At 41.2% G+C, this 23,425-nt stretch overlaps 1 protein-coding gene across 1 annotated transcript in view; it reads right to left on the reverse strand.

Annotated features, from left to right (window-relative positions):
• Nucleotides 1-23,425, reverse strand: part of DDHD1 (DDHD domain containing 1) — a gene marked incomplete at its 5' end in the record, with an annotated part of 70,847 nt that overhangs the window by 35,728 nt on the left and 11,694 nt on the right. Inside the window, 3 exons of the mRNA XM_082000986.1 lie at nt 1,667-1,795; nt 8,352-8,453; nt 16,780-16,953. Coding sequence (XP_081857112.1) covers nt 1,667-1,795; nt 8,352-8,453; nt 16,780-16,953 — 405 coding nt within the window. The remainder of the gene's footprint in view (nt 1-1,666; nt 1,796-8,351; nt 8,454-16,779; nt 16,954-23,425) is intronic.

The raw sequence follows: 23,425 nt of genomic DNA on the forward strand, positions 1-23,425 counted from the left end.
GATTATACATAAAGGAATAGCATGTATTTTTAAATATTTGCAATTTTACACTCCTGAGAGATTTGAGCAACTAGGTGACATTACTTGTATGACTCAATGTATTAACAGGCCATTTCCAGTGTAAAGATAACTAATTTCAGAGACGTTATGAAAAACAACATTTTAGAAAACAGTTGCGTTAATTGTCCATCCACTTTTGCAATGCACTTTTTCTGTGCGTCTCAGCCATTAAACTTCCTTACATCTCCAGCTTACTTCCACAGCATGGAAGGATCATGGGAATGATCTCACCACAAAACTGGTGTTGTCATTCTCTCTGACCCAATTAAGAGAGCTGGTTGAAAAGCTTTACATGTTTTCATTTTGACAGGGAAAAGCTCTGTTTTATTTCAAGCTGATCCAACCTCAAATTTTCCCACTCGTTCTCCAGCTCAGTGGCCAAACCAAAAACCAATCAGCCAGGGCAAATCTGGCTATTACTTGCGCCAACGGCTTGAGAAACCTACTGGCACAGCGTGTCTTCATCCCCCTCTAGTGACAGACCCATACAGAGGACATGCCAAGGTCCTGCATGAATCCAGCAACCCCTTCAGATGGCCAGGTAGAGGAAGGCAGCACCATTCCCCGCCACAAAAATTGAAATAAACAAGTTGTTTTGTTTTTAAGGAGGAGGAAAACACTACAAAAACGCTAAGGGCAGTTTTTACACAGGACAGGTTTTGTTTATCAAGTGGGCATCTACTTGGTATTTCTCCCCCCAAATTGCTCAGGACAGATCTTGCTTATTATTTATTACATACTATCCAAATTATGTTCTGGATACAGAATACTTCATTCCTTCTGGAACTGAAGCATTGAATTATATTAATTCTTGACAAACATTAATTAAGTATCCACCCAAGAGCCCTGTGGGGTAAGAGGGTATTAATTACAGAACACAGGCATGGAGATTAAAGCCAAACCTATCACTCGATCTTGTCTCCTCAGAGACCAAGGAACAAAACAGATGTGTATGTTCTGGTTTTTGTAGTTGTCCAGCAGTGCACAGGAGCACCACAACAGAGGGGACAAGTTCCAGTTTTATAGGTTGGCAATAATCTGCCTTTTACTTGAGAGAGACCATCCTCTCCTCCAACCATCTCAGCCTTGCTGGCTTTATAACTGGTAGTTTTGGGCTTAAATGAGCCTGGTTTCCTCCTGGAAACAATTTCTGTCTAAATGCTTCACCCCTCTGCTCAGTTCATATGTCTGTTTAATGAACAGAAAAAACCCAAGAGCTGGCTAGAGGGGAAGGTATGATCATGTATTTAAGGAATAAATCACACAGCGGTGAAGTTAAGGTTGCAAAGGGAAATGTAATTCTTATATTGTAGCTGCTAGACTCTGCCACTGTAATATTTTCATATACTTATTATGTAATGTTAACTGCTGCATCCAAAATAATAATAAAATATGCAATAAAAATAAGTCATAGCCTATTCGCATCTACTTACAATTATGTACAACAGCCTAAGGACCCTAATGTACTCTTCTGTAAAACTGCAATGGCAAAAGTGAGCTAGTCACATATTAAAACTTCAAACTTGAAATCTCCTTCTAGTGTTAAAGTGACAAACTTAAAATACCGGTATTTATAATATTCTTTACATACTCTGAGAAATATTACCTTTGGAAAACCCCAACTTTTGTGTAACAGTTCTTGCAATTTTAGATGTTGTTGCATCACTGTAAAGATACACTTCATCCACACTGTGCCAGTCCACATGGTTGCGACTCAACTTTAGACTATGAATAGCTGCAGCAAAAAGGAATAACATTTAATTTAGATGGGTAAGAGGAAAAAAAAGCCTCTTCAAACACAGAGAGAGAAGAGTAATTTACACATACGTTAAAATCTAGAGCTCTCTTATACCTAAATCTGTATTACTTCTTACCTTGAAAAGTTTTTAAGTTTAGAATTAATCTGACCAGGACAAGCAGCAGTTTGGAGACCAACTCTGAGGTCATTTCGCATCATTCTCCTCCCACCCTCATTTTGGGATGGTAGGTTTCCAAAATATTCCCTTAGCTGAAAACAAAAAACAGGGCGGGCAGGGCAAAGCATCCTGAAATATTGCAGGTTGGCGTGATAACCAGGTGACTGCCCCATGCACCCTCACTAGAAAAGCACAATTTCACTCCCATCTTCTCTCTCCTGTGTCCTGTACAGCGAGATCCCTGGTTTTGACCAAGACTACAGCACACTACAGCAACACAGAGGCTTTCAAGGCTCCGTTACTAGAAGGCTCCATGGCATTTCTATCCTTTCAGAAATATCTAGGAGCTGGAAATGCAGTTCAATAAGAAAGCCCCTGAATGAGTAATTTCTGGCACAGAAGAGAGTCTAGCTCTTTCAAAAGCCACTAAGAGCTCTAGCGTTTTTTTTTTGTGCAGTTGTATTTTCCAGATTTGGAACTGATTGAGCTCTGGGACCAACCTCATGACACACTGCCTGATTGTTGGGATTAAGCACAGCAGGCATGTTATAATGCAAGTCAGAATCCCTCACCTAAGCTTGGAGCTTGTGTGAGCAAAGCAGTACCACAGCTGTATTCCTTGTAACTGGGATTTCACCTAAGTTTGGAAATCTGCTGCTTAGGTCTCATCTAATGTGGGATACACAACATCTGGAGAGCTGACAAAAGTAATAGCCCTGTGACAAAAGAAGTGTTACTTAACTGTCATTGGTCTTGCTAAGAAGTCCAAAGTCATGGAAAACACCCAGAGAGGTTGTTTTGGGTTTGGGTTTTTTTTCATAACAATCAGAGCTCTAACCTGTCCCCTACTTGAAGCCACTCAATTGGATTTTTTATACTCTTCTAAAAACATTCTGAGAAAGCCTGAGCCATCACAATTTCATATTTTAGCTCTGCCACAGCACAAACCAGCCATGTTAAGACAGATGTTGTGACCTTTCTCCTGCAGTATTTTTTGTTTCTTTGCCAAGGCAGATAGACCTGACATAGTCTGAAGAAAAACTAAATGAAGTCTGTAAGGGGATTAGAAAAGGATGACTCCTTCTGTTATAGTCAACAACTAATTCACAAAAAATAACTAGAACTACATTGCTGTTTTACACTGACAGAGGAAGAACAGGAAAGGAAGTCAGCCTGACTTTGAAGAGCAGACACATCAGCTTAGAGAATGACTGGCCAGAGCAAGAAGCAATTGAGTGAGAACTTAATGAACATGCAAACTAATTTTTCATAAACACCCCTGCAGGTGCAGAGGTGAATCCATGTCCAGAAATCTCAATTTAGAACTGGAGCAGGAAAAAAAATTCCCAGCAAAACTTCCTCTTTCAGACTTGGAGACAACACAACACAGACTGTGATGTCCAGAGGCAGGCACATAGTCATGTAGCAGCAAAGGCAAGGGACCTCCTTGCAGATGTCTCCACAATCTCCTCCATGCTCAATTCCATGACCAATGTAGACTTTTTATGGATTGTCTCACAGGTCTTTAAGAGCTTTTCCATCTGTATTATGTAAAATCCCTCTCAGAATATGTTCTTGGGGAAGCTGACAGAGGAGGGCTGGAAGCTGGATACCTTAGGAGAGTGTTGTGCTCAATGTCCAAAGCATGCAGAGGAAGAGATGGAGAGGCCCGTGGCCAAGTCACCTACTACCACTGGAAGAACAGCAGTTTGGGGAGAAGTGATCCTCAAACTCTTTCTGGAATCAAGTCCAGCCTCTCTATTGGAAAGAATATAAAGAAAGAAATAGGTTTTTCCTACCCTGCATGAATTATTCTCACTTGGGAAGAACAAATTCCTAACTTTTATGGTGTTCTTCAAAAACACATATGTTGAAGGACACATCAAAATCAACTACCAGACATGTAAGCACTGAGGAACTGCAAATGAAATATCCAACACTATTTCCCTGCATATTTAGTAATGCCTTCAAAAAGGAATCCAAAAACTTTGGTCTACTGTTAACGCAAGCACCACATGAAACTACCAGTAACCTTCAATAGGACCGTACTTCCTTGTCTCTTGACAACAGAGCAACTTACCTCTCTGAGATGTGTTGTTAACATACACATTGCATTCAAGCTCAGATATACTTTTTACAGCACTTGGACTATACAACCTTCCTTTCTACCCAGCACCCAGTAAAATATATATATATATTTATAAAAGGTGTGTGTTTGTTCTTGCTTCTCAGTTTTCTTTCAACCACAAAATATCAGGAGATTTTAGGGAAGTGGCAGGATCCAGAACATGCATATGGACAACACTTTTCAGTGAATCCACCACTTTGCCAGAAAGATGATAAATTTTGCAATTTAATTGACATATTAACATTTTATTTTGCATCTCTCAGTAAATTTTCTTTACCAACACACTCACTGCTTTGCTTTTGAGTGCCTGTCCATGTGCACACTCCAGAGCAAAGTCCAAACCAGCAGTAGAGAGACTCAATTGCTGAAAAAAAGTGGCTTGCAGGACATTTCAAAGGCACCAATGCACGCCAATGCAGTATTTTGCAAAAGTTTGGATAACACTTCCAGGGTGTCTATTTTACCAACCAGGAGTACACACATTCCTTTAAAAGTTAACAAGAGTCACTTGGCTCAGAACAAAGCTGGGTGCTCTACCTTGGCATTCTGTTTTGAAATCCCATGGGATGCACTGTTTAAAAAGTCTGCCTGAGGATCAGTGTGTCCATTCCACAGGCCAACCCATTCTCTTACTGAGGTGGGGTGAGATTTTGTCTCCCCTTTTTTAATTTATATAAACATTGGGATTTCTGTTCATCCTCAGACCCTGGATGTGATGTCCACCAGTGGAACAGAAATCCCCTAATAAGGGAGAATCTATCACCCTGAGCTCTAGGCCCTCTTGGTGTGCAGGAATATCCCTTCAAAACAGGATTGACACCCCACTTGATGACTATTGTGCTTTCTCTATCCTTACATAAGAATCTGTCCCAGCGATGACAATGTCTGGGGAGAGAAAAACTCCCTTGCAGACATGCATGGCAGAAACCCAACTGAGAGAAGAGCTGCCTGGCTGAGACCAGTCACAGGGATAAATGATCCACAAGCCATGTGAGCATGCACACCTAGGCAGAGACAGCAGCTCTCTGTCGTTATGCACAGGAGATACTCTTTAGGTAAAAAAACCCTGCAGTAAGGTACGTTTTCATTAGGGCCAACATTGCACCGAGGACTGTGGAGAGATTCTCAAGACTCTCAAGCGCCCAACTAAAAGGAGCTTCTGCTGCTGACGGTCCCAGGGTGTGTTAACAGTGAGGCAGAGAACAAAAAAAAGTGTCTTTGGAGAGGATTTGATAGCAGTCTGAAAATAAGCATGCTAAAAATTCAAACTATGCAAACCGTGACTTCCAGGTATGAGATAACAAGGGCTGCCACGGCTCTTTTGAAACTGAACGCAAGGAAGAGAAAGTTATGTTTTCCTGGCGATGATGACATAACATGATTTACATTCCCTTTTCAGAACAAACAGTGACTGTCCTGTAAATGCTCAAATTGACAACTCGGGAGGTGTTCATACTGAGATGTCAGAGTGTCAGGAAGTCACCAAGGTGCGTCGTAGCATGGCCGAGGAAGCCAAGGCGCAGAATTCAGATTAGGCAGTGGGTATGGCATAGGGGAATGCTCTTTGTGGTCACGCCTCTGCCTTCTGCATCCTTCAGGAGCACGCTTTCTACGGTTGTGGATCCTCTCCAGGGCACCAGGCTAGGAGATCGCTGAGTTGCGCTGAGATCTGGCTGTGGCTACAGCATCTCTGAACAGCAAGCACAGAAGATGAAGAGTCTCCCATAAAACCACAGGACAGGAAGCTCCCTGTGGATCAGACTTCTTGCGGCTTTGTTTTCACATGAACTACTTCCTTGACACTGACAACATGCACAGCTTTCTCAGTAGATATCTCCGAAGGTGCATCTTCCCCAGTTGCAGAAAACCCAAGGTATTCTGCACACTGCTTAGTTGTCCAGTTTGGGAGTAACAGTCAAGCCCATAGACGTGAGACCAAGTTTTGGTTTCTTTTGTAGCCAGAAAGTAGAAATGAAACATTTTTCAGGACTATCAACCACGACAGACACCTAGAGTATGAGTAACATGGAAGGCACAACCCCACTATAGATGGAAGACAGCCAGACGCTAGACAGTAGCGAGCAAGCCATGCAAACACAGAGAGAAGCACAGGGGAAGTGAGAGTGATCAAGAACGAACTTTCAGCTGAAGAAATCAATGGTTACTATCACACAAACCTCCAGTTTCACCAAGATAGAGGAACACAGAGGGAAAAATACCTCTAAAAAGTTTAAACATGAAAAACAAAGAGGTAAACAGAAAATACTGAATACGTATTCCTAAAGCCTTGAAGAGCCTGATCTCAATTAGACTGCAGAAACTCATCTTGAGTCAAAATAACTGGAGAGTTATTTTGTCAAAATAACCGAGGAGCAGGAAGCCTGTGCTATTTTGTATGCTCACAGCACAAAACCCGTGGAGAAGCTGGGGATGCGCACTGCTAGCGCAAACATCCTCCCAGCACAAGTGCTTGGGGAGCGGAACACCTCCAGGAGTGGGTGCAGACAGACAGGCACTTGACCATGACGTGCCATGGGGCCAACAGTTTCAAATTAAATACCTTTTAAGGTAAGCACCTCTTTTTTGCTGGATACTTTCATCCACCTGCCGAGACCAAAGCATGGGGTGATTTTCTTCTACCACCAGAGTTTGGCTATGCTCAAGTCAAAAATCAATCTGGAGGCAAGCACCTTTGACGCGCCAAGAGCTGATATTATCTCCGTCTCCTCCACAAAGGCACTGTCACTCCAGTCAGGGCTAAAGACCAGAGAAGGGATACATACTGCCCGAAAACCTTTTCTGCCTTCTTTTTTTCAAGGATTTTAAAATAAACCAGTAAGCATTCGTTTCTGCACAAAACCCTGCCACATCACACACACAGCCGAGAGCATAATTTGGCCGCTGTTGTTCTTTCTGAAACAACTCTGAAGTTCTGGTATATAAAACTGAGGTTCAGCTGTAGATTTTAAAACTTTTTTTAAATTTATTTAAAAAACAAATGCAAAGCCATTAAAAAGGCTATTGCGCTTAACTAAATTGGGTTGTTTCACATCGCTGTCATTTTTGTATTGCACTTCACCACCTCGCAATTCATCAGTGCCATTTGTTACATAAGCACCTACTTTGAGTTTTTTAATTCAAGCACATTCATTACCACAACTGAACATGATGTAGAGAAAAAAACCCAAACAAAAGAATTCCAAAATAAAAGGCAGAAGTCCTTTCTTACTGCTCAAGACAGTAATTATACACCTTTAACAGACTTGAGTTCCATGTGTGAGAAGAGGCAGGAAAAAGTTTACTATTAAACAATTTGATTCCAGACATTTTCACTTGGACCCAACTATAGAAAAATACAATCAAAGGAAATCAAAAGGCAAACATTTATGCATGTCAAAATAAATTCTCATACTTCACAACATCCCCGGGAGCTAAAAGAATATATGGTATGACAAGAATAACTCTAAACCAACCATGTGCATTTACATTTTAAATCGAGGGTGCAGTTTTCAGCAGTCTAGCTCCGCAGTCACTGAAGTCAGTAAAAGTTTAATCACTACTGGCTTTAACGGTGGCAGAGAACGACCAGTGACAAGGACTTTTGAGCCTTCTGCAATCATTAATGGTTCCTGTGAGATCTCCTCCCACTTTCTGAAACAAATTTGCAAAACATCAGCTGCTGCAAAGCTCAAAGTTGTTTTCTGCAACACAGCAGCCTTTACCACGTATTCTATACAGCCTCCCCTTCTTATATCGTATGTCCAAAGTCTCATTTCATTCCAGTACTCATACAAAAGCTGCAGTAAAAATAATTTACAACATAAAATTAAAGATGCGTGCATTATCAAAAAAAAGTAGCAAAAAAAATTCCTTGTCTGACATAATTGATCTTGTACCAGGCCTACTGTGATTCTGAAAATGTTGCTTTGCGTTTTTTGAAAAAGCCAAACTAAATATACAGAGTGTAAGAAACAAACGTTTACAGTTTTCATCACAGTCACAAATAATTATAATAAGGATTACTGCACGATACTGTTAGCATCTATTTTTCTCTAAGATTCACAACACTTCTACTTTTCTTCTAAGATCTATGGTGCTTTTTCCTTCCCTTTTGAAGGAAATGGCATGAACACAGCTCAAGAAATGGAAGCATGTAAATCTAACACATTTAACTTATACAAGCAAACTAGAATTTAAAGTTTCCTAAGCCAGAAGTACTACAAAAAAGAAATCTACGATTACTGTACCTTGGGAACGCTTTCGCTTAAGACATGCAGCATCTGAATTCTCCTTATATCCTCTCCATTTGAACAAAGAAGGGAGGGAGAAGGGAGGGAAGTAGTAGAGAACTAAAAGTAAAAACACTGAGCTTCAAAGTAAAATTTTTAAAAGGGGTGTCATTTTTTTCATTAGTGTTACCATTTTTAGAAAAAAAAAAGTTGGCACATTTTTTAAAAAGTATATACACTTAAACTGGTTTTGTAGCAGAAGTGTCAGGTCACACTAGCCAAATTCAATTTCGTCACTCTTCATAAACAGTTATGACATCACAACAAAGCTTACAGGCATTAGTAAAAGATAGCTGGAACACAGTGTAATCAGACTCATACAAAAGCATAAACACTCTATTTGTAGAGGGTAGAACACAGTAACCCTTCTTAAGTATACACCAAACATTTGAAAAAAAACCCAAAACAACTCAATTTTAAGCACGGGTCTATTATTTCCACCAAAGAGTGTAAAAGGATCATTAAAAATTAGATCAGATAAAATACCCTACTGCTACCCTGTTCTGTAAATCCTCAAGAAGCTGCCTTCCACGGTGAAATGCAACAGCATGCACGCTCTGCCTCTGAGCTTCCTTCCCCTTGATGGTAAGGCAAGTCCCTAACTTCTACTAGACTTTCAATTGTGCTATCTCACTCCTCGTGAGAATACTGAAATATTGCACAGCAGTCCAAAAGATTCTTTTTCAGGGACTTAGGTGATGGTGCTGTGGGATTATGGAAGAAATACGCTAAGCTAAGTGAAAGCTGCTGCTAAGGAGCAGGTAAAGTTAGGCGAGCAGGAAGAAGCTGTTCTTGGCACTTACGCAACAGGAGGCTTGGATTCGCTGTTGAATCGGTTATGATGGATATTTTTTGAATGTTGATCGAATTGGTGAATATCAATTAAGGTTGATATCTTTTTGAAGACTTCTATGCTTCTTCAGGGGTTCCTGAGCAAGGCTGAAAGTGAAGTCCTACAAATCATAGAATCATAGAATGGTTTGGGTTGGAAGGGACCTTTAAAGGTCACCTAGTCCAAAACTCCTGCAACGAGCAGGGACATCTTCAACTAGATCTACATCTTCTGTGTTACTGCTCTGTGGGCCCTCACTAATACAAATAGTCTTAATTTCAAAATGTTTTAGCCTCAAAACCCAGATATAGTCAAGAGAGTGTATTTAAATCCAATGAGAAATCAAGAAGCTGCAGCCTGGCTTCTGAATCCACACAGTCATTAAGCTGCGATCACCTGCTGCAGAGCGGGGAGAAATGCAGCTGAACGACATCTTCCCTTACAAACACCAGGAGCAGTTAATATCTATGATCCGCTAACTGATGCCAGCACAAGAGGGTAATATTCCATGCTTGTGTCAAGGACTTTGACTGCCACAGTTATGCTGGTCCAGGTTCACACGCCTTCACACCCTCAGCTAACAGCTCTGTCAGCAGGTGCCTTAATACAGGTGCAAGTGAAGTATATTACTGTTGCACGTCAGTTTTCTAGAGGAGAGGAAAATTAGGCTCATAGCTACTGCACTTGGAACTTGATGGGATAATTTAGTCTACAAAATAGTTTACTGGCTATGGCAGCTCAAGAAGAATATGCACAGGAAACGCAAGTAAAGTATAAGAAAAAAAACACCTTTTTTAGGGTGAGGATGGTAAACCACTGGAACAGGCTGCCCAGAGAGGTTGTGAAGTCTCCATTGTTGGATATTCAAAACCCCACCAGAAACTTCCTGAGCAACCTGCTCTCACTGACTCCGCAGCTTTGAGCGGGGAGGTTGGACTAGGTCATCTCTTCTGATCTGCACAACTCTCTGATTCTATGAATATGACTTTCCCATCTAAAGGTTAACTTAGCCAGCTGCAACAAAAATTCAAATATAAATTTTTTATGAACAAAAAAAAAATGTATTTGAAATCTAAGGCAAAACAAATCAACTATTCCAAACACAACTTTTGTAAGTTTAGTGGCATCTAATCACACACTGAAAATCCATAAGAAAAACCAATAAACTTACGCAGTTTCAAAATCAGTGCATTTCAAAAATTCCTTCTGATTCTGACTCACCGGATTTCTTCTACCTTTGATTAAAATCATCCATAACAGAATCACAGACTTGATCACAGAAAAATTTCTGTGAATTATTTTTTATTTACTATTATTTTCTGAAGAGACGATTGGGATTCGTCTGCTCCAATCCCTCACACAGAGCAGGATGAACTTTTTAAGTTGGATCCAATTTCCTATTTGGATCAGGTTGCTCGGGCAATTTGCAGCTGAATTTTGAACAAGTCTTTGTGCTAATACAATGAACTATGTCTATTCCTATCTTACTATCACATATATTAAGCTTTTGGCTTAATTTCAGCTAATTAAACTAATACACCTAAAATTTGGAGCAACAGACGACAGGTACTCAATTGTATTTACGATAGTAACAGCTAACCAGGTATTCTTAAAGCAGAAGCAGCAAACCTTAAAGCTGTTAGAGGATATTATTTGTACCGGGGATCAGTTTATGATGTGCCCTTTGAACCACTGCTCAGTGGTCTCAAACAGAAGAATCAGAATTAGCCCTCAGGCTAGCCTAGAGCAGTGGGGCGTATCACCTCTACCCCCCCAGGAGCATGCTGAGCACTTGCAGGTCCTGCTCTGCTGTTTGGCATCACCATGTACCAGGCAGCTGTGGGTCCCAGGGGTTGAACCTCCAGCTGAAAGTCAGACTGTGTGACAAAAGGTGCTCGTCCATCCTTGACCGCCTCCCTGCACCTGAAGGAAGGAACTCACAGCAAGGGATATGTGGGCTCTAGTCACAGAGCAAGAGAGAAAAATCAACACTGATTGATGGACCCTCCATCAAGAAGCTCTTGGTCTGAACATCGCTGCCTTTATTATGGTTAAATACCCTTAGCAAAATATCTAGTTTGAGAACCCTTATGAACCTGCTATGATCTGAGTTCATGGTCTTGTTTTATCTTACCATGACCTTGATATTACTGCAATCTCTCGAGAACTGCTCCTTTGATAGACTACTTTAGACAGGTCCTGAACTCACTGTCTGCCTAAGTATGCACAAAAAGCAGTTTCTAAACCTTGTTATTCTGTAAGTTTTAAGCTTATTGACTGCTAAGAAGGTATTATGACACCCTTTTTGTATTACCTTCATAATGGTTTTGACTGAAATATTGCTTCACAGAACAAGTGTAATAACCTAGGGTTTTCTCAGAAATATTTATGGAATTAATTTACAGTAGTAATGTATGTAATCACTGGGTATATGCAATACAAGAAAGGTCCATATTTCTGCACAAAGGCCCAGAGGTACAACCGATTCTCAGTGTGGTCAGACAAATACCCCAGATACTTCCACATTTTAAGGGTTGAAATTTGTATCAAATATTGCAGAATTTTGAACCTAAGAATTTAGATCAAAACGTCACCTTACATCTTGTGTTGATATTAATTTATGTATGTTAAATTTGAAGAATGAATTTTCCTCAAGAAGGACAAGCAAAGCCAATATACAAAAAACCTAGTGTTATCTGGAGGAAAACTAACAAGCAGCCTTCCAGTACTTAAAGGGGGCTTATAAAAGATGGGGACAGACTTTTTAGCAGGGCCTGTAGCGATAGGACAAGGGGTGATGGTTTTAAACTAACAAAGGGGAGATTTAGACTAGGGCTAAGGAAGAAATTTTTCACCATGAGGGTGGTGAAACCCTGGCCCAGGTTGCCCAGAGAGGTGGTCGATGCCCCATCCCTGGAACCATTCCAGGTCAGGTTGGACGGGGCTCTGAGCAACCTGCTCTAGTTGAAGATGTCCCTGCTCATGGCAGGAGGGTTGGACTAGATGGCCTTTGAAGGTCCCTTCCAACCCAAACCATTCTTTGATTCTATGATTCTATGAAGTACTGGACAAATGAATTTGAGGGCCCAAAAACCTCTCAATATTGTGTACCAACCAACAGAGCGGCAGCACAACAAATCAGACCTGGAAGCCCACATACGCTGTCACAGCAGCGCAGCGTCTCATTTAGGGGTTTAAGGTGTCATCACTCGACTGTCTGTAGCAACGTCTTGAATGGCAAATGCCAAGCTCTCAACACAACTGTAAAATGACAACGTGACGACTCTCCTTTTGCTCAGAAAAATTATGTAAAATTACTTTATGTAATGACAAGCCAGAAGATGCTTTCCTGAATCTGCTGATATGCAGATTTGCCTTTGTGCAAATTTGTGATTTTCATTAACTCAAATCCAGGCTGCAGCCATTCAGTTCCACAACAAAGCAGTCAAAATGCAGCCAAACCCCTAATTCCTCGTCCTAAGTGTGGTGTCCTCCTGTAGCTGTATCGATTACCCTGACTTAAAAGACAGAATAGCAACGTACTTTCCTGTATCTATCAACAATAAAATGAACTATTCAAACTGAAAAATGTACGTGGAATTTGGCCAGGATCAAAGCAGATGATGCGATGTGAAGCTGAGGGCAGCCAACTGATGGAGGAGACGGGCGATGGCCCTGCAGCATTTGCTTGCACCAGGACTCCAGCAGCATTCCTCAGGCCTAGTTTTAGGCACCTCTGGAGGCAGAGCTCCCTGCAGAGTCGATGAAGAGAGAGGCTCACGCCCTCAGCATCGCTCCCTGACACGCACACATTCTGCCTGCTCTGCCATGGTCTGGGGAGTCGGCTGTCACATGCCAAAACCTCCTGTGCATGCTGCACTTCAGAGATGGCCGGTCAGGGTAGCTGGCCTTTTACAAATGTTACAGATGCCAAGATGTTCAAAACCAAGCATCCCTCCAGAAATCTCAGAAATTTGCCTGATTTTTACAAGCAGCAGATAGAGCTATGGTACCTGGGAACCATGTCTGTGAACCCCTATGGGACATAACCTTCTCGGAGACAAATCCAGGTCAACTGGATATGGTAAATCTAAAGGTCACATTAACCTGCTTGGACAGTCCTAAGAAATAAAGTGCCTCATTTCGGTGTTCTGCCATAACAAATAATTTACCTGGGAAGTCATGCCATTGCTGAGACCAACAGCTCAGCAGACCACTGAAGAGGATGAGACACCAAGAGGAGTCATCGACATCAGGCACCATAAACACTGTTTGTTTTGCAAGGCATGAAATTGAATACTTGGTAAGGATGAAACTCAAAATACCACTGCAGTTTGCTCTGTAGATCAGAGGGATTTCCCACTGAAGCAGTGGTCTGCAAGCTGCCCCATGGAAAACAGAACTTGAGAAATCATTCACCTAAACATCATCGTATGCTTTCTGTTACCTCCAGCATTTACAGCTTCATGTGCTCCCAAACGACGCTGGAAGGTAGCACAGGTATTAATTACTGAGAGGGCACAGGTTCTGAGCATTCTGCACTTTCGTAGGAAGTTTTAGAGTTTAATGACTGGGCATTTATTCGTCAACATCTTATCATCAACAAAAGCCCTGGATGAAGCTTAGTTATTTCCTTGTTAACGTGCTGCAATCCAGGAGCAGAATTAGTAAATCAAATCATTGGAGTGGAAAATCATTTGTTTAGGCGTAAGGGTACCCTCCTAACGTGTATCCCAAAACCAAAGGTACGAGGAAAGCAGATGGGCACTGCATGCTGAGCAGCTACCCTTCACAGGTAACGTACATAGTGCTCGCTGCCAGATTTTGCAGAGACGAGCTCATCCGAGCAGACGGGAAGCAGCACCGCTTGCCCTGTGCTTAAAGAGGGCGATTCCATTGCCACCAATGCACCAGGCAGGCTGCCCAACAGCTGAGGGTGCCGAACACCTAGTAAACTTGCTAGCAATTCTGTTTTCTTCACCAAAAGATTTCAGAGGTCAATAAAATAAATAGTGATTTTTAAAGTGCAAATAAATTGCCAACTGAGTCTCGGATACTCAGTTGCAGGGTATCGTATGTTGCCCCCAGGGCTGAATAAGAGAAAATTATCCAGAACAGGAGCAGCAAAGTGGAACCTGCTCCTAACTTTTCAGCCTACTGCCACCGTTTACGGCACAGCTGGGGTCGAACCACAAACCAACGGGTTTGTTGACGGAGTATCAACACGATGCTTGTTGACAAGCTAGTTTTTCGTTATTTATCATGCAAACTGGCTTGTTCATTCTAAGTAACTAAGAGACTGTTACAGCAGATTGTATTGATTTTGCTGAGGAATTAGAAGAGATTGCTAGTTTTTCATCATTTACAATGCTTTATCATAGCATTGCGAATAGTCACTTCGCTTCCCAAGAATATTTACAGACCTATCCTTTCACTAGTCTTAAATAACAGCTACCCATAAACCTTGATGGAACCAAAACATGTTTCATACAGGATGCAATCACAACAAACTGTAGCGTTTAAGAAATTTATAAACTGAATTCAGCGCTTCTCCAACTAATTATGTTTACTTCACCAGTGATAATACAAGCTGTAAAGCTTCTCCCTGTGCCACGTGCAGATGGCAATCAAGGATGCCAGCTGATCAGAGATGTATTGAGAGGCATGGTATAATGACAAAACCACTTTTCACGCTTACTGTTAGCTATAATTTTCCTGCAACTCTCCTATTACTACCAAAAAAAATGATAATTGAAACTTATTGGTGACTTGACATTTATTCCATTTTGAAGTGACTGCATGCACAGCTATTTTTTTTATTTTAGTTTTAGAAAAGGCACTGGTATCTGAATTTGGATTTTCTTTTTCTGATCTTTTATCTTTTCGTAACTGTCAGGCATTGCATCTTTCTCACCACTCTCCCCAATCTCTCCTACGTTAAATCTGAAAATTTCTGTTCCACGGACCAGACTTTTTCTAAAAAAACCCTGAACTCTCTTCCTTACTCGATAAGGAGAATCCAAGTACAATTGGAGCCGTCCTTCCTTCCTTCCTTCCTTCCAGCAGGAGTTAAGCTACCAAAGGCTGGAAGCACTCGGCAGCCCTAAGGATGTGCTCGCCGTGTAAAAGCACACTACCCGACCGCAGACAGCACCGCGCTCACAGGGACGGTGCAGCTGTACTAACCGAGCTTCGTACCGGCGCACTGAAACAATAAATCAGTACAAGCGCACAGAAGTACAGGTAGAAGTGCCTTTCAAACGGGCGGTTGTACTGGCACCGTGCTGTGGCTCAGGGGTCACACCGTTTTATGCGCCTGCCTGACAGAGCTGTTAAAGCAGAAGACAGTACTGAAGGTTTGGCCAGGGGAAAAGATCTTTTAAAGTGGCACAAATAGAAACAAAAATATTCACAGAGCCCTTGCTAGCCTTGAGGAGAGTTAGAAACTTAACTGCTCTCTCTACTGTTGGAAAATCTCCCTAAATCACCAAACGATATTCTGGTTTTCCTTGTAGTAATTACAGTAGTGCCCTGAATACTGCCTGGCTTCCAATTTATCAACCTGTGTTGTCATGTAGTTTACAGAGGAGAACTCCTCCATGCTCATGGCCAAAACACAGCCACTCCTACATTCTGCAGCTGTTCTGTACAAAGCTGTAGTTTAAAGGGTTTAAAAATAAGTTGCTTTATAAAGAATAACACAATCAAACCCTACTAAAATATATTGTGAGGCCTCTGTACTTGCAGCTCTTCGTTTGTAGATTGTTCATCAAGTGACAAGCAATAAACAGAAGGGAAGTTTAAAATCAAAAATACTGAACTTTCACTGTGCTATACTTACCCTGATCAACAAATTCAACTGCGTACATCAAATAATAGATCAGTAATTTCAGAAGGCTATTCTTAAAAACGTTAAATGCATTTGTCTGAGATTGCCAAGAACAGTAACTGAATGTCCTCAGCCTTGTCATTAAAATATAAGGATTTCCAAAACAGAATGAATGCTCAGGATTTACTACAGCTGAAAACTACTAGTAAAGTCACAGGCTGAACTAGAATGGGAAATGAAATGTGACCTGTAAAACTGATACTCCCTTTAGGGCAGAATTAGGAATGCTGGCCAGAGAGCTAATAGCCACTTTGCATTTCGACACTGACTTTTCTCGTCCCATCAAGAGATTTCAGTTTGAAGTCAGATTTCAAACACAATTAAGAGATAAGAAACATGAAGCAAAATGGGAACAGGAAGTTTATCCATTAATATAATTTTTACAGTGTTCATCAACTATGCTACAGCAGGAAATCCTACAACATCAAGATGCACTGAAAAATAGGAGAACAGACTGATGCTTATAATAATGTTCCCCACTACATCGGATGGAAAACTATCACAGATCACATTCTTACTTAAGAAAAACAGACCCCAACTGTCCAGAGAACATACTACAAAACCAACTACAAAAGTTATCTAAACAATCTTACCCTCCTTCCAGAAAAATAGACTCTGACTGTCCAGAGAACATAGTATAAAAACAGTGACCTAAACAATCTTACCCTCTTTCCCATCAACAGGTTTTGATACTTCCATATCAAAGCTCTCTTGCAGCTGCTGGCCTTTGAAGCGGTTGAGGTGCTCCTGTTCTATTAGGTTACTTTCCTCCTCTTCCAGAGGTTGCCATGTACCATCAATAAACCACTGTCCACGCATTACAGGGATCTTTTCTGTTTCTGGAAATCAAACAAGAGATTTTTTTATTTTTTTTTAACGCAACAAATCACAAACTGACAGCAGATAAGAGGGAAAGGGAATTCTGTTTGGTGTTTTGATGAAAAAGTTACACCCCCTCTGCTGGGACCCCTAACAAGGTAACACAAATGCCTCGAGAAATACCACCACCTTTTCCCGTGGGACTGAAACGAGTAGTGAAAGTAGCGCTAATCTGCTAAAGGCCAAGTTTTTAGAGTGTGTGTGAGGATGTGAGATGGACGGAAAGATGCAGATTCTGCAAAATTTATTAAGGATAAACAACAGGACAACTTTAAGGGGATATACTCCTCCCTATCCAGTTGCCTTGTATTTTCAAAAATTTAGGAATTTTGTGAGACTCATCCTCCTCTCTAAAGTTGGACTGATAACAGCCATTGGCTTCAAAGTTATCAAGAGGATGCAGAATGAGGAGGAGAGACAAAACCATTCACGCTTACCCTGACTGCAGAGTCCTTTTTCCTTTGCGAATTGCATTTACAATAACCCAAATTACACATCACTTTGCATAAAGGCTATTTTTAAAGAAGAAAGTTATTCTTCTATTAAAATGTCTTTCAGTGAGGGCTGTTTTCAGTCACTGCCATTCTAGTTTCAGTTTCAGTGCTCCAAATGAGGAAGCTGGGTGCCCAGCATTTGCTGTCCACGTGACAAAAGAGAAGTCTACGAAAAATGTATCCTGGTGCTTATTCTTCATCAAGCTGCGCTTGATGCTCACATTAACTACTGGGCTGCAGGGAGCAAGACTCCTCCTCTCATACAGACCCCTGCAAGCAAGCTAAGACAATAATATCCATTGTAGCTCAGCTCAGAATTTCTCCTCCTCCATCTGGAAAATCAAGGAGAAATACTGTGTGTGCCTGTGCTCCACAAGCCTGTAAGATCCCAACCTCCGGCCTCACGAGACCGGCACAGATACAGCTCTGCTGAGAGCCCACAGCGATCAGACCACTCACCTCCAGTGCACGCTAATGCGCGCTGCTGTGTACTGCCCACATATAGAGACTCATCCAAATGCAAACACTTGGTGTGTGCGTGCACACTAACCACATGAGCTTAGCTCTCCAAAGCAGCCAAGAACTCAACCGCAAAAGCTTGAGTTAAATCAAAAAAGGAGATGGGGAAAAAATAGGCTTTACTACTCAAAGATCTGTTCCTAGACCTCTGGAACCCTCGGCACAGGAGAGACATGGACCTGCTGGAGCGGGGCCAGAGGAGGCCCCAGCAATGCTCCGAGGGCTGGAACAGCTCTGCTGGGAGGACAGGCTGGGAGAGCTGGGGGGGCTCAGCCTGGAGCAGAGAAGGCTCCGGGGAGACCTTCCTACAGCTCCCAGGACTTAAAGGGTGCTTAGAAGAAAGATGGGGACAGACTTTTTAGCAGAGCCTGTAGCGATAGGACAAGGGGTAACAGTTTTCAACTAAAAGAGGGCAGATTCAGACTAGATCTAAGGAAGAAGTTCTTCACAGTGAGGGTGGTGGAACCTTGGCCCAAGTTGCCCAGAGAGGTGGTCGATGCCCCATCCCTGGAACCATCCCAGGTCAGGTTGGACGGGGCTCTGAGCCACCTGCTCTAGTTGAAGATGTCCCTGCTCATGGCAGGGAGGTTGGACTAGATGGCCTCTAAAGGTCCCTTCCAACCCAAACCATTCTGTGATTCAGCAAGGAAAGGTGAAGAGCAGGAAAGCTTGAGGCAGGAGAGGAAGCGGATGCTGGAGGCAGATCATCTGGAGCAAGGAGCCCAGATGAACACTGAACTTCCCTCACTTAGCGCTGGCAGACATGTTCCCCGTTACCCAAGCATTCCAGTGACAGGGAAACCTGCAGGCACCCCTATAAAACAGCCCCTCTCTGCACACGTGGCACAACAGAGTGAATTTCTCGAAACAGTGGCTCTGAGTGCCGCCAGCCTCTCCCATCCCAACTTCCCACATATCCCAGTTTGGCAGACATGGGGCATGCTGGTTCATCCACCCCAAGTCCCGCACTACCCTGTTCAAACTCTCTGACCTTCCTGCATCATCACCTCTGCCTATCTATACACTGCAGATGACTCCGGTCTCGCTGGCCTGACCAAAACGCAGGCAGAAGTTGTGCAAGACCCAGTTACGCCATTCAGCTTCTGTTTGCACTGCTAAAATAGCTACTCCAAACAGGAGTCAGCTGTTACACACGGAATTTCTAACGTTTCCTATGCTGATGATCCATCAGATGAATAAAGAGGTTGGGGCGTTCAAAGGGCACGGTTATTTAACGAAAATTAATCCACACATATCAGAAGAACAAAAGACCCGAGTGCCTTTAAACTGCAGAAGTTAACAGTCACTACAAACAACATATAAAATTCAATTGTCTATGAAAATTCAAACTGATTTTGGAGTCTACATCCCATCAATGAAGTGTGAAACATGAGTATCTGGTTTTCTTGAAATTAAAGTTAACCACAGGAAGTTAGTTGTCACCACATACAGTAGCTTCTCATCATGCACGTGTCTTAACCTTTGCTGTATTCCCCTGCATTTTACACCTGTCAGATAGCTGCATTTTTCGGTAGAGCTAATGCACACAGATCCAGTTAGGCTGCCCTTACAAACAAAGCCCTGTCTGTAGGAAAAAATGAAATGCACATAATACAAGAGCGTAGATAAAGGATCCCGTTGTTGCTGAAGCAATGACACGACTACGTCAGATGTTAATTCTCAGTGGGAAAATCTGTAAGCAAGACCTTAATTCTTGACTATGCATTCTGTTGAGGCTCCATTCATTGATTTAAAAAAAATAAAACTAATAATCATATAAATACTATTTTGTACTCCAAACCAAACGAATATGAGACACCTCTTTTTCAGTTTTGAAGGGTTTTAAGTTTTTCACATGGAAATTTCCACCTACAGAGTTCTAAAATTCTAAACATAAAGCATTAAAATAAACATTTTCAGGCTCTTTTTGCCTGTGATAGACTTTCCCATAGTGGTTCTTTACAAGAGTAGACTGTAGCACTCAACAGCAGCTCTCAAACATAAGATGGGCAGTGCCTTTTCCAGACAGGCTCAGCCAGGAAAAATTGGCATGTTTAAAGTAAGAAAAATTTTATTGTAAAATCTTTACAGCACAGTTAAGTTTGGGAATAAACTAATATATCTGGCTCTGGAAAGGGCACTTATATGGAAATATAAATCACTTTCAGATCAAAAGACAGATTATTATGGAGCTTTGTTTTCAGACTAGGGCTTTACAACCCGAGCAAGGTAATTTTGTTTTCCAAAGTTCAGTTTGAGAGGGACCCAGGAGTTGCATTGTTTGTTTTGGTGTTTTTTTTTTTTTCCTTTTCCCCTCCTTTAAACCATTGCACACTATGCGTGCAGCCACAGCATCCTAAACTACAAGCTTGTCTTATTTTGCATCGCCAGCTAGACGGCAGGTTTGATCACTGCGCTACTGGGAAACCCCAAGAGAAAACCTCCTGGCAGAGGAATTGAGTAAATGACATTTCCTTCCATCAGAGGCACGGTTTGGTTTTAAGAAAACTGAACGCTGTCTTTCAGAAATGAAACAACCAAATCTGTGATCACAGCCGACGCTTGGTAAAGTGGGAAAAACCAACTTCCCATTAACGTCTGTGTTTTCAAAACTGAATGGCGATGGCTATAATATCATAAGCATGTAATGCTGGATTTTGGTCCAGGTTAAAGTCTAACTCCAATCCCAACGATGAAGACGACCTACTGATGCTAAAAGTCACCAGCTCCAAAAGGAAGTGGCATTTTGGCTACGAGAAAAAGAGAAGTATATAAATGTAATTACACTGGATACTCCGGATTGGGTGGGGAAACGAGGTGACTGCAACACAAGAGGAGACTTTTCAGTATAATCTGTGGACTGTGGGACAGAGCAAAGGCATCCCTTCATAAACACAATTCTTCTGTTTAATCTTGGACAGGTGCTGTTATTTAAAGATTCATTTAGAGAACTTGATGCAACCTAATCACCATTAAAACGTGAAGAACCAAATTCCCATTTTAGCACCCGATTTCACTCACTCCTATCCACCTTCAATAAAATCATTCATGTCTTGGATATTTAGATGGTTTTAGAAAGCTTAAACTACATTCTTTACATTATTTTTGTTTTAAGAGAGAATCAAATACACAGATATTTACATCGTGTTGTAATTTAACCTTTTTTTTTTTTTTGCTAATACAGAATTCCAAATCTATAATATGAAGTGTTACTTATCTTTGTCTCTACAGTCTTGATCCCTAGGAAAGGATTTGCCTTGATTTCTTTCCTGCCTTAAGTCTCAGACCATATAATCTGCAGTTGGCAGTGCTTCAAACTGAAAGATACCAATATATTTGGCTGGTTATACACTCACATGGTTTATTTATAAAAGAATTTCTAAATAAATTTGAATGGCAGGTATTACAAGCTGATGAAAGGCACTTTGTTTTAATTAGTCATACATTTTAGAGGAAAATAGTTTAAGAGATATAAACTGCAACAAAGGCTTTATTTATTTTCACAGAAAAAAAGGTCTTTTTTCCTGAAAACCCAGAGAGTAAAAGAATACAAGTGCTGTAATTAATGACGTGATGGGACCAAGAACATGAGCGATTTGTGTTATGAGAACCACCTAAATCCTCTGAATAACAAAAATTATGTTAAAATAAAAACTGTATGCAACATAGAGTACACACGTGCAGTAAATTTTATATATATATAAACACATATGTGTCTGTATATATATACACACACCAGCTACTCTTTTTTTGGTGAATGTCTTTAAACTGTGTGATCACATCCAATATAAACTGCATGAAAAAGCTAACTAACCATCAGAACATGGTACGAAAAGTAATAATTGAGCAGAATTTGCCTCCATTTTTCTTCTTGTAGTACGACATGAACACTTTAATTTGTTTCCTGCCACCACATTAGTTGAAACTGCGTATACTTAAATTGAAATATTGTCCAGCTCAGATGTGGCTCATACAAGCCTCTTTCACCTTACTTGATTCAGAACCAGGAAACAGTTGCAAAACCAAGATGATACGGAGATAATAACTAAAGGTTAACAAATAGGGCTTAAACAAAAAGCCCAAAAGAGGTCTGTTTCGGAAATACCCACACTGGCTAACATGCAATCTGGAAGACAAACAGACAATAAAATTATAAGAGCAAGATTCAGCAAACTCCTGTTTCATTGCTTCAAAGCCGAGGTCCTGTTGAGACGGCTTGATGGCAAAGTCAAGGCACTTCTGGCACTATTCACTCATCAGCCTCAAGACAGCCATACCAATTTACCCACAAATGAGATCTCAAAGGTTAATATAATGTTCAAAGGCTCAGAAATTTAAATCAGAGGTGGTGATTTGCCTAAATTCACAGTCCCAATTTCCCAGCTCTCCAAACCCAAAGCCAAGAGGTTGGACAATAAACACAAGCTCATAAAATACAGTCAGCTCGAGATGCTTTTCAGTGTAGTAATTTCAGATTCCTGCTTTTCAGAGTAGTAATTTCTGTCCCCTAGACTTGACTTCCTTATTACTACAGTTGCAAACAAATTGCATTGCGTGAGGGGAACAACTGCACAAGCTGAAGGTAACTGTGAGGCTACCGTATGTGTCATCTCAAGCCCAAAGCTATTTAAATAATGAAGAGAAATGCCCATACATTTACCAAGGGCGGGGGGGGAATGGGGGAAATGGTCTTTTTTTCCCTGCTTTCTTTTTTTTTTTTTTTTCACAAAGGCCCACTAAAAGTGCTGCACATCATGTGTCTTGGGGCACAGCATTCCCAGCAACTGTAATACACACAAGAACCTGAATGTTGCCATCAGTCACCGAAATAAATATAGTCCAGAGTAACATCAACAGTACTATTGGAGATTTTAAAAAATTTGCTATCCATTCCTACTGTATCAGGCCTAAAATTTTATTTTAGGTATATTAAGTACTGCACAGCCCACAGGACTTTTCACTAGTGGAAGCACTGTTAAGTACCAGGACAGGTATGACTCCACCTCTGCGTCAGCGTTCCTCCTACCCAACCATCGCCTCTACAGCAATAATGATTTGCAGATTCTATTTTTGCCGATGCAAATGCACAGAGTGCAGTTTGCGGGACAAGATCTGTTCTTCTTACTTAGTTCCCTCCCAGCTGGGTTTATAGAGTCTCGTGAAGGAAAAAAAGGAAAACTCATGAGGACAGGACACTTTATTATGAGAATAGATGGTTACAGACACTGACCATGAGATTGAAGATTCCTACGTTTTACTGTCAGTGACATGATCGTGTATGCCGGGTGAACAAACAGGTATTATAATAAAATAGTCTAAAACTAAGATTTCATTATTTCATGCGTGTTAGGTAGTGTAACAGACTTTTTGACTTTTTTTTTTTTGACTTTTTTTTTTTTTTAAAATAGCTTAATGTTCT

This window comes from Phaethon aethereus, assembly GCF_964289735.1.
Source record: "Phaethon aethereus genome assembly, chromosome: 5".
NCBI classification, from domain to species: domain Eukaryota; kingdom Metazoa; phylum Chordata; class Aves; order Phaethontiformes; family Phaethontidae; genus Phaethon; species Phaethon aethereus.